A 13239-nucleotide genomic window follows, 5' to 3' on the forward strand; every position below is an offset into this window, starting at 1 on the left:
GGATTCCTCCCTGCCCCGCTGGGACGTCCCTGACTTACTACTGAGTGTCCAGACAGCGCAGACTGCGGAAAACGGGTGCAGCTGCTCTTACTGAGAGGTAGGTGGCTCTGAAAAGAGCCTTTGTGCGGACTGCTCGGCACAGGACTTAAGCTCGCTCCCCGCGGATGCGGCGGGCCAGCTGGATGTCCTTGGGCATGATGGTGACGCGCTTGGCGTGGATGGCGCACAGGTTGGTGTCCTCGAACAGCCCCACCAGGTAGGCCTCGCTGGCCTCCTGCAGCGCCATGACGGCCGAGCTCTGGAAGCGCAGGTCGGTCTTGAAGTCCTGCGCGATCTCGCGCACCAGCCGCTGGAACGGCAGCTTGCGGATCAGCAGCTCGGTGGACTTCTGGTAGCGGCGGATCTCGCGCAGGGCCACGGTGCCGGGCCGGTAGCGGTGGGGCTTCTTGACGCCGCCGGTGGCCGGCGCGCTCTTGCGGGCCGCCTTGGTGGCCAGCTGCTTCCGCGGGGCCTTGCCGCCGGTCGACTTGCGCGCGGTCTGCTTGGTCCGGGCCATGCTTCGCGGGCTTGGGAGGAGCGAGGAGCTAGCGCAAGGCGGTCTTACTTATAGACGAAGCCGCGCCTTGATTGGGCAGGAGGAGAGGAATTTCTAGACTTGTGGTCTCATTGGCTAGAATCCGATCCCGCTTACTGAGACTATTCCCTCATTCCTTCCCCCTTTCTCTACAATTTGTGGACCACGAATATCTTTGTAAAAACCTTTCCTTTCAGTGATGTAACTTTGTAACAATAATTTATAAAGTATTTGCTCACTGTATCCTTTAACAGGTTTCAGCTAGTTTCAAGTTACCTGTTACAGGAACGCTCCTTCTATAACATTTATTTAGCGTTTGTTACTGTGCTCAGCAGTTTAGATGCATTGTATCGTGATGGAAGCTCAACAAAACACTATGTAGTGGAAAGAATGAAAATTATATTTACCTGACTTAAACTCGGCCAAAGCCCTGTTTTATCTTCAGTATGCTGACCAACGTTCTGTTAAAACTTCCGCCTTCCTTTATTTTTTACCTCCTGGGGATTCTGTCTCCTCACCTCCACATCAAAGGCCGATTAGGTCCTGCGGATGAACCGCTTAATGGTCAAAGATGGATGAGACCAGACAGGAGTTTCTCCTTTACAATAGTTTCTAATAGTCACGTCCTTATCAGCCAGATGACAAGTTAAATGAAGTTTCAAAGCACATAAATTATTCATTGACTACTGAGTTGCTATTTTCTTCAATAAAGATAAAATGTTTCCTAATCCTTAAAAGTTTAATATTTTCTGTCTTTTCTACAAGGACAGTGAAGATTCTTTGCCCTTTAGTTATTTCATAGGCCGAAATTGTTCCTGGAAAGTGCTTGTCATAAAACAATGCATAAAGATCTCTATGGATAAGGTAAAGGTTTAGATAATACTTTTAATCGCTTGTTTTATTGAAAAACCATTACATACAAACCTTACAAGAGCACAAACCTAATAACAAAAGCAGGCCCAAGAGGCTTAAAACTTACCTTAATGGTGTCAGTATGAATTATCTTCTCCTTAATGATATCAAAGTCAAATGGAAGTGATTCTAAGTAAACATTTCACACAATGTAAAAACTTTTTAGCTTAATCTCTTCAAAAACCCTTCATAGGTAGCAATCTCTTAGGGAGATCTAAAATACAAAACATACAAAAGTGTGACTGACGTGGATAAATGTTATTCCTGTGGTGGTTTTGTAATGACTTTCATATAGTGAGTACTACTCTGTGTTTAAAATCCTTCTATGTATACCGTATTACTTAACCCAACTCTGTGAAATAACAGAGTTCAACGGAGACCTTTAAGAAACATTGTATGGTTTGATTGCAAGAGGATAAGAGGGAACTATTATTTTGAAATACAAAATCCAAGAGTCATGGAATTTATTTCACTTTTTTGGGGGGTGGGGGGGGAGCTGGTTACTGGGGATTAAACTCAGGGGCACTCAACCACTGAGCCACATCTCTAGCCCTATTTTGTATTTTATTTAGAAACAGGGTCTCAATGAGTTGTTTAGCACTTCACTTTTGCTGAGGCTGGCTTTGAACTTGCAATCTTCTGTTAGAGTCTGTAAACAAGTCTGGATGGCGCCTGGCATTTTGCCAGAGGGAGTGGTTTGTGAAGTAACTCCAGCAAGCCATTAAGTGTGGAGATTCCTTATTGGTTAACTGCTGTATCTAGTTTATGTTAATTAAGATAAGTTGTGTGGAATGTATAAATACCTCTGTTGTCCTACAATAAAGGGCTCCCACTCCTGCTGTATCAATCTACACAAGTTGCTCGTCACCCTCCGGTTATTTTGCTGCAGCCCGACTGCAGCAATCTTCCTGTCTCAGCCTCCTGAGCTGCTGGGATAACAGGCGTGCACCACTGTGCCTGGCTTTTATAACACAGAAAATAAAAAAATTTCAAGTCTTCCTCTGGTTTAATTTTTTAAAAAAGCAAACTTATAAGAATTTCTACTTCTACTTCTAAAAAAAAATATTAACTTTATAAATACTAAGGCAACAAATTAAACAAAACAATCAGAATCAGAATCATGAATTTGCAAAAGGCATAGTTAACATTTCTTGGAATACAATTATCTCTGATGTAATTGTTACCTTAGAAATCACCTTCAATGCAGAATTCAGATACATGTCAGTTCAATTTCACCTACTCCCCATATTGGACGCTAGAGTGATATTCCTATGAAAGTTCTGTTTTTATCAGTAGAGGTTTATGATGAAGATGAACCTCTGCTTTTCTTCAGCTGTGGGAGAGAGAGGATATTTCTCTTTCTGAAATTTCTTAAGTTTCTTTCATCAGATATCCATTATTAGGGATTACATCCAGGGACACTCTACCACTGATCTAGATCCCCAGCCTTTGTTTTTGTTTTTTTGGGTTTTTTGGACAAGGTCTAGGCCCAGTCTGGCCTTGAACTTGCAATATTCCTCCCTCTGTGTTCCCAGTCACTAGGAATTACAGGTATATGCCACCATGCCCAACTTTCATCAGAAATTCTAAAGGCCTGTAGTTTGAAGGCTAAGAACTTGAGTTATATTGTTACTTAGCATGGGTTGTATTGGGAGGTGAGAAGGAGACATGAGAAGCTTAAACTTTTCTTTCTTTTTTTTTTTTAATTTTTATTAGTCGTTGATGGACCTTTATTTTATTTACTTATTTATATGGGGTGCTGAGAATCAGACCCAGTGGCTCACGCGTGCTAGGCAAGTGTTCCACCACTGAGCCACAACCCCAAACTTTCTATACAGGAAATAAGCAAGCGAAAATAATAATTGTTGTTATTAGGAATGCAATGTTTTGAAAATACCTATTTATTTTTAATACAAAGGTAAAGGACTAAGTTAAATAGATGATAAGAGAAGACAGTTTATGTTTGGTGTTGGTCTTCATGTACCTCCAGGGTTATAAGCATTCCAAGACCATTTGAATCTTAGGTTTGTGGGTTGGTCAGTCCTCATGCCTGATTTGCTTTCATCTTGACTGATCTTCAGCCCTGAACCAAACTGCGAAACCATAGGATTTTAAGCTTCTTTCTTTATTCCATTCTGAAATAAACTCACTCCTTCAATGTACTGCCATTAGATAAAAATTCACCAACATTCTCCATTCTACTGGTCCTTAACATTTACTGGTCATACTGAACAGCTTAGAATTTATATTTATATTTATTATTACATAACATATCCTACTGGAATACAGTAAAATCAAGTAAATTTTTTTTTTAGAATGAAGTAATGTTTTCACACAATATTTCAAAGCTATATAAATATAGAGATTTCATTCCACCAGCCATCCTTATGATATCTAAGCTACATATTGGAGAGAGGTTAAGAACCATATATTTTGAGTACTATATTTTTTATTAAAATTGTGGGGGAAGAATAATATTTTTCTCCAACTCCCCATAGGTTCTTAGTTGGAACTGACTGCATAACAAAAGAGATCAATGAAAGAAAGACAAATGTTTTGAATTATTGAACATACACAAGGCAGTACCCCAAGATGGGTAACTCAAAAGGGTGGTTAGAATTTGGGGTTTGTGTACTTAATAGTTGAAAGGGAGAGGAGAGAAAGGACACTTAGGGAAAAGCAAATGACTTTTTAGAAAGATAAATAGCATTTAGGAGAGTAAAGGACACCACATTGTATTCCTATGACAATGCCTGTTTGGGTGTGGCACCAACTCCTCATCTCTGGAAAATCAGAGTGCCTCCTTGGGAAAAACTTACAACAACTGAGTTAGAGAAAACTCAGTGTCTTATTTACTTTTATGTGGTGCCAAAGATCGAACCCAGGGCCTTGCACGTATGAGGCGAGCACTCTACTGCTGAGCCATAACCCCAACCCCAGGAAGCTCTGTTTTTAAACAGATAAGGGATCTCAGGAACTCAAAATGCCTTCAGCTCAAAATTATTCTTGTGCCAAAGTGGCAATTTGGGGGTACATGTTGCCGAAAGGTCAATCTTTGTTCCCTATGCCAATCCATTAACAAGGACATAATTTTAAGAAAAAGGAAAAAGGTTTATTGCTTGGCTAGCAAAGAAGAAACACATGGGACTCCTGTCCCACAAGCTATGATTCTGCCCATCATCAGGAACAAGGGGCTTTTATAGAGGTGATTCAGAGAAATTGAGATTAGGGAGGAGAGATCTGGAAGGAGAAGATCAGGGAAAAGATGATCAGGGAGAAGAGGTTGGTAAAAAGAAAAAAAAATGTAAGTTTCAAAGCCACAAGGGATATAGTCAAAGCTTCAAGTGAACCCCTGTTATAGTAGCATATCCTTATCCCCTACAAAAGGGAATATACACATATCTCTTATTTTGACTAGGGTCCTTTCCCTTTTTGACTCCAAAATTATCATTTCTGTGAGCCATGACTTATGTTTATAATGTTGCAATTTGGTAATGTCTTTCTTACTAGTATTTAAAAGTCATTAAATGTAGGAACTGTGTATTCTCTAAATGATTATTGAGCTTATACTGAATACTGAACTACATGTCAGTTTACAAAGAGAAAATGAAAATCACTTCCAGGAAGGAACACAGTCAAGAGGGAAGTATGAAAGATAAAAAGAGATGTAAAATAATGTGATATTCTGTAGGAGTTGCCAACAGGTCAGAAAAGAGCAAGTTTCTCTGCCTAGAAGCAGTCAAGGGAGAAGGGATCTATTGTGAATACTAGGGTGTTGGTTAGGCACATAGGCATAAGGATGTAGTGATACATCCATTCTGTGGACAAAAGAACCACCATTATGAGGAGGATAAGTCCCCTCAACCCCTAAGAATCATACCTTGGAGGTTTTGAATTGAAACATGCTGACTTTTGGAGATTTTCAGCTTTGGGCTTAAAATGACTGAATCTGTATGTCTGGAGCCTAGAAGTCTGGTTAAAAAAAAAAAAAAAAAAAAAACTAAGATTTATCAGAATATAGAAAGTAGTTAGAACCAAGAGATGGAAACAAAGCATCTTTTAATAAGAAAATTTAATCATAAACATTTTTTGGGGAAAAAAAGATCTTTATGGTGCAGAAACCAAAACATTTTCTCATGGATTGTCCTACAGAGGGCCATAGTAATGCACTAAGAACTCCAATCAATTTCTTAGGGCAGTTTCTGGTAAAGCACAAGTCTCCTTGCAAAACCGAATTCAAACTTTGGTAGCTCCGGCGGTGAGGAGGTGGGTGTCTCAACCTGGACAGTTTGGATGCTAAACTGGCTGAAAAAAAGGGTTGATTTTAGAGGATCTGTAAGTAGATGTGGGTGTGGAGACTACCTCTCAGTCTCCTCTGCTTTTCCTTTGCTCTGCAGAGCTGTGGACGACAGTGCGTTGGGGTTCACCAGCCCCCAAGAGAAAGCCTGGCAGTATCCTAAGGCCAGTTTTCCTAGGACCTCATTCCTGGTTGGATTGAAATATTGTGCCTACCACCAACAAAATAGTGCACAGACTGAAAAATCGCAGCGACCTTCTCCCTCCCCTCGTGCTTCCACACATACCCCAGGGCCGCTGCCCTGGAGTCTGTCCACCAAGTTTCTGGAACCGTGCTGGCTGCAGTTTTGTGTAGCCAGAGGGTTTGGGACTATGGTTAAAACGGAACCGGCGCTGCTCTTTTTTCCCTTCTCAGCTCTGAAACCCATTTGCTCTTCCTCCAGTCTTCTCCCACCAGATCTTTCCACTTAAACCCAACTTATTGCCTTCCAGAAATCCAGACAGAAAAAGGAAGCGTAAAGACTGCGGAATCCGGAAGCTTCCTGCTGGGATCCGCTCTTTCCCGGGAGCTAGGGAATGTCGGTTTAAACAAACAACAACAAATAGACCCCCCAAAGTGGAGGGTCCCGTAGAGGGCGGAGGACAGAAGAACAAAAGAGCGCGAGCTCTCCGGGGAGCGGGACGATCAGAATCTTCCCGCCGGCGCGCTCTCGGTTTTCAATCTGGTCCGCGGCTCTTGTATAACAGCGCAGGCCGCGCGCCGCCAAGGACAGTCCTCGGAGCGCAGCAGCCATGTCCGGGAGAGGGAAGGGCGGCAAGGGCCTGGGCAAGGGCGGCGCCAAGCGCCACCGCAAGGTCCTGCGGGACAACATCCAGGGCATCACCAAGCCCGCCATCCGCCGCCTGGCCCGGCGCGGCGGCGTCAAGCGCATCTCCGGGCTCATCTACGAGGAGACCCGCGGCGTGCTCAAGGTGTTCCTGGAGAACGTGATCCGCGACGCCGTCACCTACACGGAGCACGCCAAGCGCAAGACGGTCACCGCCATGGACGTGGTCTACGCGCTCAAGCGCCAGGGCCGCACCCTGTACGGCTTCGGGGGGTGACCTGCCGCCTCCGCTCTCTGCGCTCTGCGCTTCAGCTCCAAAGGCCCTTCTTAGGGCCAACCACGTACTCCACCAAAGAGTTGGGCACTTGGGTGTCAGGTGACGAAGCCTCAAGGTGACCCTGTGGGTCCGCCATCTGCACTGACAGGCAGGTACCGTTGCCAGGGGAGAAAGTGAAGCCCCAGGGCCCGGCTGATGGCCAAGTGGCTTTCCACTTGTGGGTTTATCTCGGTTCGGCGCTATTGTCCTGATCATTATGGCGGTGGGGAGTAGGACCGACCCTGTGATTCTAGTCCAAGGCTGGCCTGTGAGCTACAGCGATCTTTGGGCTTCATTTTCCACCACTTTACAAAAAGGGAGGGGGTCAGGTCCTTTAGTTCACAGGTGGTAGGTGGCTTGTTAGAGCCTGTTAAGCTTAGGATGGGGACATCTGCAGGAACATGCTCATCATCAATATAGAAGGTGTAGTTTAATTTTGACAAAGCAAAACCAAAAATTGATTGTCTGGAGCAAAGTACGGTAAGCCATTCTCTATACTTCCCGTTTGTCCTAAACTGTCCTGACTTGTATTGAACACTGCAGCCATTAACATTTGCATGTAAAGTTCTGGGTTTTGTGTGTGTGTGTGTATGTGTTTGCATTATGGACTTATGATTTTACAGCAAAAATTAGCCTATGTATGTAATTTAGAGAATTCGGTAAGAACCCCAAAGATAATCACTTTATTAGCTGCTCTTAGCAACAAACACTTGGGTTAACTCGTTTAACACATGGTGCTTCACATTGGAGATATCAGCAAAGTAAGGGATACAAGATTTGCCCTTCAGGAACTTAACAGAACAGGGGAAAAAAGAAATACACAATACATAAATATACACATACTAATATAACAAGAAGTCTAGTAGTACAAGAAGCATATATTCACTATGATGAGAAATATAGACAATAATAATTATAGAAATCCTAATGCTATAGAAGTCACTTGGTGCACGCAAATTGGGGAAAGCTTGGACATGATGGTGGTTGGGTTGAGGGGTGTTCAATCTTTGAAAAAAGCAGAATGCCTGGCATTCTACTGGAGAAGACAGTAAATGGGTGGGGAGGGAGTGGTAAAAATAACATTTTCCAGATCAAGAGTTCTTGCTTTTCCTTTTAGAATCTCACCAACAGCCGGGTGCACGCGGGCATAGTGGTGCATGCCTATAATCCCAGCTGCTGGAGAGGCTGAGGCAGGAGGATTTCGAGTTCAAAGCCAGCCTCAGCAAAATTGAGGCACTAAGCAACTCAGTGACGCTGTGTTTAATACAATACAAAATAGGGCTGGGGCTGTGGCTCAGTGGTTGAGTGCCCTTGAGTTCAATAAAAAAAAAAAAAAAAATTTCACCACCAATAACTAACTTATAGAATTTCGGTTTCAAACATTACTGATTTTTTTTTTTTTTTTTTTTTACTTTAAAGGCAATGCAGATTAATACATAAAATCCTCACTAAGATGCTCTAAAATAGTAAATAGCATTATGAAGACAAATCAAAGAATAAAAATGGGGAGGGGAGCAGAATCATGTCTATTGTTTAAGTCAGTGGTTCAAAAAGTGTAGTCTCTAATTTACCAACACAGATGAACTGGGAACCTTTAGAAATACAAAATCCTTGGCCCCAACCCCACACTTATTGAATGAAAAACCCTGGAGCAGAGTAATTTGTGTTTTAATAAGCTATGCACTCCAGATGATTTTGATATACATTAGCAGTTTTTCTTTAAAACATGAGTCTGAATGTTGTCCCAATTTGTTTAATGTTAAATTTTTCTTTCTTTGATGAAAAAGCAAGTGGATGATCCTAACAAATTTTATGTAGTAAAAAACATTATAGGAGAGCTAAAGTAAAATAGTCTTATTTGCCAAAACACTCGGAGAAAACATAAAAGATGTATGAATGAAAAAATAGTGAGCTTGTTTTACTATTACTGATTTATACTTTCAATTGTACGGAATTGAATTTTTATAATCAATAGATTTTTTTTTCTTCTCTAAGATCCAGTTTTTTAAAAAGGCACTTTAATGCTGAGCTACATTCCCAGTCCTTTTTCTGTGGTATTTTGAGACAGGATCTCATTAAGTTGCTGATAACTCCTCCTTCCTCAACCTCCCAAATCGCTTGGATTACGGGCATGTACCACTATGCCTGAGCCACTGTATGTCTTTTTATACACCTTTAAAATAATTTTAATAGTGACCTCAGCTTCCACCTTATCAGTTCCACTAATGACAACTGATACATGGCCATGACTGAATCCTGTTAGCTGTGTCAAGCCCCTGAATATTGCCAAATTACAGAATATGCAATTATGCATCTTTTTACTTTAATAAATGCCTTTTTCTTATCTTAACCATCTGTAACAGTCAGGAATATAGTGCTATGTTTTAATCATCTGTAACAGAAACATAAACCTATTTATAATGTATTTGGTTTGCTAACAAAATAATTTCCACCCAAGTGCTCTCTGTGAGCCAGCCTGTGCCTGCCTGCTGTTTCCCTTCCTGGAGGAATTCAGAATTTCCACCAAAATATACACATACAAATGATTATGGAGTTCTTTCTGTGGGACTGCTTTCTTTTATTTATTTATTTAGTTGTAGATTGACTCAATGCCTTTGTTTTTATGTGGTGCTAGGATTGAACTCAGTGCCTCACACTTGCAAGGCAAGTGCTCTACCACTGAGCTCCTTTACAGTGGTCATAGTGGCACTTGAATGTTCCACTTATTAATCAAATTTCACTATTCCATTTTGAAGTCTTACTTTCCCTTTCTGGATTCTCTCCTCTGACTAGCAGTAGTATCTTCCCAGACACACCCAGATAGATACCCTGAGTCATCTTTCACTATGTTTTTAGTTTATTCCCTTGAAACTTCTCACTCTCTACATTCTAGCTAGTGTATTTATTACTCTACTTGAACCAAAAAAAAAAAAAAAAAGAAAACTAAACTGGCATTTATGCAGATATATATATATATATATGAATGATTAATGGGTGTGGTTTTTGCTATCTCCATTGAACATTCTAAACTGTTGACTTTCTTATAATTAACTGAATATAATCCCCCCAAAAAAAATCAGATTGTTGTCTAGATTATGTAAATCATCACAAATCTGTTTTGCCAAAGTTGAATTTTTTTATCTTTAATGTTACTGAGAAATCCTGCCTTTCTCATAGGAATATTTAAGGATCAAATGAAAAGATCTGTGTGAAAAAAATTGAGGTGAGGCATGAAGTGACATAGAAATCAAAGGGCATGTATTTATTGCCTATTTTACCCAGTCTAATTCTTACAAGTTGCATAATCACTGGGAGAGGGAGAGAGCCACTAGAGCTTAAGAATTTAGAGAACAAAGGAGACAATTGGGTGAAGATGGAGTATGAACAGGGTGGCAGCATTAGACTTAGGATTAGAATAAATATGCATAGAGTTGTTATGAAGAATCCAATAGAATTCCCCAACAGACTTGATTCAGATCCTCAAAACACCACAAGGTAAATATCACCCCCATTTTAAAAAGGAAGAAACTAATGTGTTAGAGTCTGTAAACAAGTCAGGATGGCGCCTGGCATTTTGCCAGGGGGAGTGGTTTGTGAAGTAATGCCAGCGAGCCATTAAGTGTGGAGATTCCTTATTGGTTGACTGCTGTATCTAGTTTATGTTAATTAAGATAAGCTGTGTGGAATGTATAAATACCTCTGTTGTCCTATAATAAATGGCTCCCACTCCTGCTGTATCAATCTACACAAGTTGCTCCTCACCCCCTGGTTATTTTGTTGCAGCGGGACTGCAGCACTAATGTTTATTTTGGTTAAATAACTTAGCATTCTCTGATATACCCTGATGATCCTGACTTTTACTAAAATATTTGTCTAAGGTTTACAAATCAAAGATATGAGAATCTATTAATAAACTTGTGATATGGATTTAACAGAACTATAAAATATTAATGATAAAAAGGACCTAAGAAATCATCTGGTCCAATTTTCCTCTGGTTCAGGATAAAACTCTTCTCTACCTTCCTGTCACCATCTGATCCCTAAGTGGTACAAGTTGTTCCCCAGAGGCCTGTCCTTGGACTATTTCTTATGCAGTTACTAGTTGATGGTTCCACCCCTTGTGTCCTGAGTTGAACTCTTTAGCAACTCCCCCTTCCAGCCTGCCCATCCTTCTCAGGCTTCTTCCCAGGCACTCAGACAGGGGAGTCTGCAGTCATCTTTGACTACTTTTTGCCCCAACAACTCCTTTCCGCCCTGTGCCCCATCCAGGTTCAGGCAAACTTCAACATGCAATAAATCAGGTTTTCCTTTCCTTTTTTGTGGCTGGTCCCTTGTTCTCATGTTTTCTGATAAATCTGTGTGAGAATTTATTTTGGATAAATACCCAGTAGCTGAATTTCTGGTTCCAGGCTTAAGAAGTACCAGGGTGCCTTTCAGAATGACTTCCCTAGTCCACATTTGTGTGGGCTCTCTCGTCCAGTGAGGAGGTCCACGGAACAGGGTAGAGGAGAGTGTGGCTGCAGAGTTGCTAATCAAGACCTCTGGAGTCCAAGCAGGAAGCAGGTTTGATTTTATTGTGCAGTTACCATGTATGTCTACTCAGGCAGCCACCAATGCAAGTCCTGGCCAACTGTCCCTGCAGCAACCAGTCGAGGAGTGGGCCTTGGAGCAAGTGCAGGGACTGCGCCTGTGGGGTAAGGGGTCTGCCACTCACATGCCTAGCACGAGGGAGTGGTTTGCCACATTTGCAGTACTCCATGCACTTGTCCCCACACACATTCCACAAGCAAGATGCCAAGCATCTAAGTCCTCCATCTTGGCCCTCCCTTGGCATTATTCAACTTTCTAATATTTGCTGGACTATTTAGTATAAAGTGGTATATCATTGTTTTAACTTGCCTTTCTCTGTTAATTTTATGACCATCTCAACGTATATGTTAGATTTTGTGCTTTCTCTTCTATAATCCACCTGCTGTTTATATCCCTTCTCCTGTACTACTTACTGAATAAAACCTATTCCCTTCCCGGTTTAGCATCAGGACTCTAAATAAGCTGGCCTCCAAGTCCCCACCACTGAAAATTCATTTCCTATTACTGGTCTTGGCCTGGCTTGTGGACTTCTCACCTCTTATAGTTCTCTTTTATCTTTCTGGTTTCTCTGCCTCCATTAGACTTCCCCAAAGTTTTCTTATAAGGGCTCCAGAATTGATGTTTCCCTCTGAACTCTAGATAATCCAGTCCTTCTTCAGCACTTACCAGCTTGCCATCAATTAGTACATGTCCTCTCCTCATAGCGCCCAAAGATCTGGTTCCCATTTCTGTAAACTTATGTCTTCCAGGGTGAAGAGATACTGGAATTGATACTGAACAAAACAATTTTAATCTGAGTGATGATTTCACTCTGTTCTTGGCAATTTTCTCTAGTGCAGTGGTTTATAGTTGCAAATTGTAACCATTAGCAGGTGAGAAAATCTATTTAAAAGATGGGAGTCAGCATTTTTTTTTGGCCCATTAAACAGAATAGGACTGAAAATATCAAAGTGTGGCAGGAAAAAAATAAAAGTATTTCGTACAACTTGTTCCAATTTTAGGTGTGTATGAATATACAATATATAGTAATATAAATTTTGCTGTAATTTTCAGTCAGCAGAAATCAGTTACTATAAGATATACAATATCTCTGTAATTTTTGCACCTAGTTTTCTGATCTTGTTGTAATTTTCAGTCAGCAGAAATCAGATACTATAAGATATACAATATCTCTGTAATTTTTGCACATAGTTTTCTGAAGCAGTTAGTCAAATGAAATTTTTAAAAAGCAAATCACAAGTTCAAGTTCTACTCTGCCATCTTTTTAGCTTTGTGATTTACATTCTCTTCCTTGCCACATTGGTTTCTTCTAGTCAACAGAATGAAAAAATAAAAATTAAAAAAAGGTGTCCTCTCTCTGAGTTACTGTGAAGCCAAACGAGAGAAAGTGAGTGAAAGATGAGTTATAAGCCACCTGGGAAACCAGGTCTCCTTATATCTTATATCTCCTTATATGTGGTCTACAAGAGACTGGTCATATGTTCAAAAGTATTCACCAATTTTTAAAATCATTATTTATTTTGTATCAGGAATTGAACCCAGGGATGCTTAACCACTGGCGCCACATCCCCAGCCATTTTTATTTATTGGCAGGGTCTTCTTAGAGCCTCACTAAATTGCTGAGGCTGGCCTCAAACTTGTGATCCTCCTGCTTCAGCCTTCCAAGTTGCTGGTATTACAGGCGTCTACTACCATACCTGGCAACACCAATTGTTTTGTCATTC

General features: G+C 41.1%; 2 protein-coding genes across 2 annotated transcripts; one reads left to right on the forward strand and one right to left on the reverse strand.

The window, feature by feature from the left end:
- Positions 1-36: 36 nt before the first annotated feature.
- On the reverse strand, positions 37-561 carry LOC143403622 (histone H3). Its single transcript, XM_076861680.1, has one exon. It carries the CDS (start codon positions 554-556, stop codon positions 146-148), a length of 411 nt encoding a protein of 136 aa, XP_076717795.1. The 5' UTR covers positions 557-561; the 3' UTR covers positions 37-145.
- Positions 562-6564: 6003 nt separating this feature from the next.
- Positions 6565-13238, forward strand: LOC143403625 (histone H4). Its single transcript, XM_076861685.1, has one exon. It carries the CDS (start codon positions 6575-6577, stop codon positions 6884-6886), a length of 312 nt encoding a protein of 103 aa, XP_076717800.1. The 5' UTR covers positions 6565-6574; the 3' UTR covers positions 6887-13238.
- The last annotated feature ends 1 nt before the right edge of the window (position 13239 follows it).

This window comes from Callospermophilus lateralis, chromosome 7, assembly GCF_048772815.1.
Source record: "Callospermophilus lateralis isolate mCalLat2 chromosome 7, mCalLat2.hap1, whole genome shotgun sequence".
Classification (NCBI taxonomy): Eukaryota; Metazoa; Chordata; class Mammalia; order Rodentia; family Sciuridae; genus Callospermophilus; species Callospermophilus lateralis.

What these genes read in the sequence shown, in the direction of transcription:
- LOC143403622 (XM_076861680.1), bottom strand. Translation starts at nt 556, where the DNA reads ATGGCCCGGACCAAGCAGACCGCGCGCAAGTCGACCGGCGGCAAGGCC.
- LOC143403625 (XM_076861685.1), top strand. Translation starts at nt 6,575, where the DNA reads ATGTCCGGGAGAGGGAAGGGCGGCAAGGGCCTGGGCAAGGGCGGCGCC.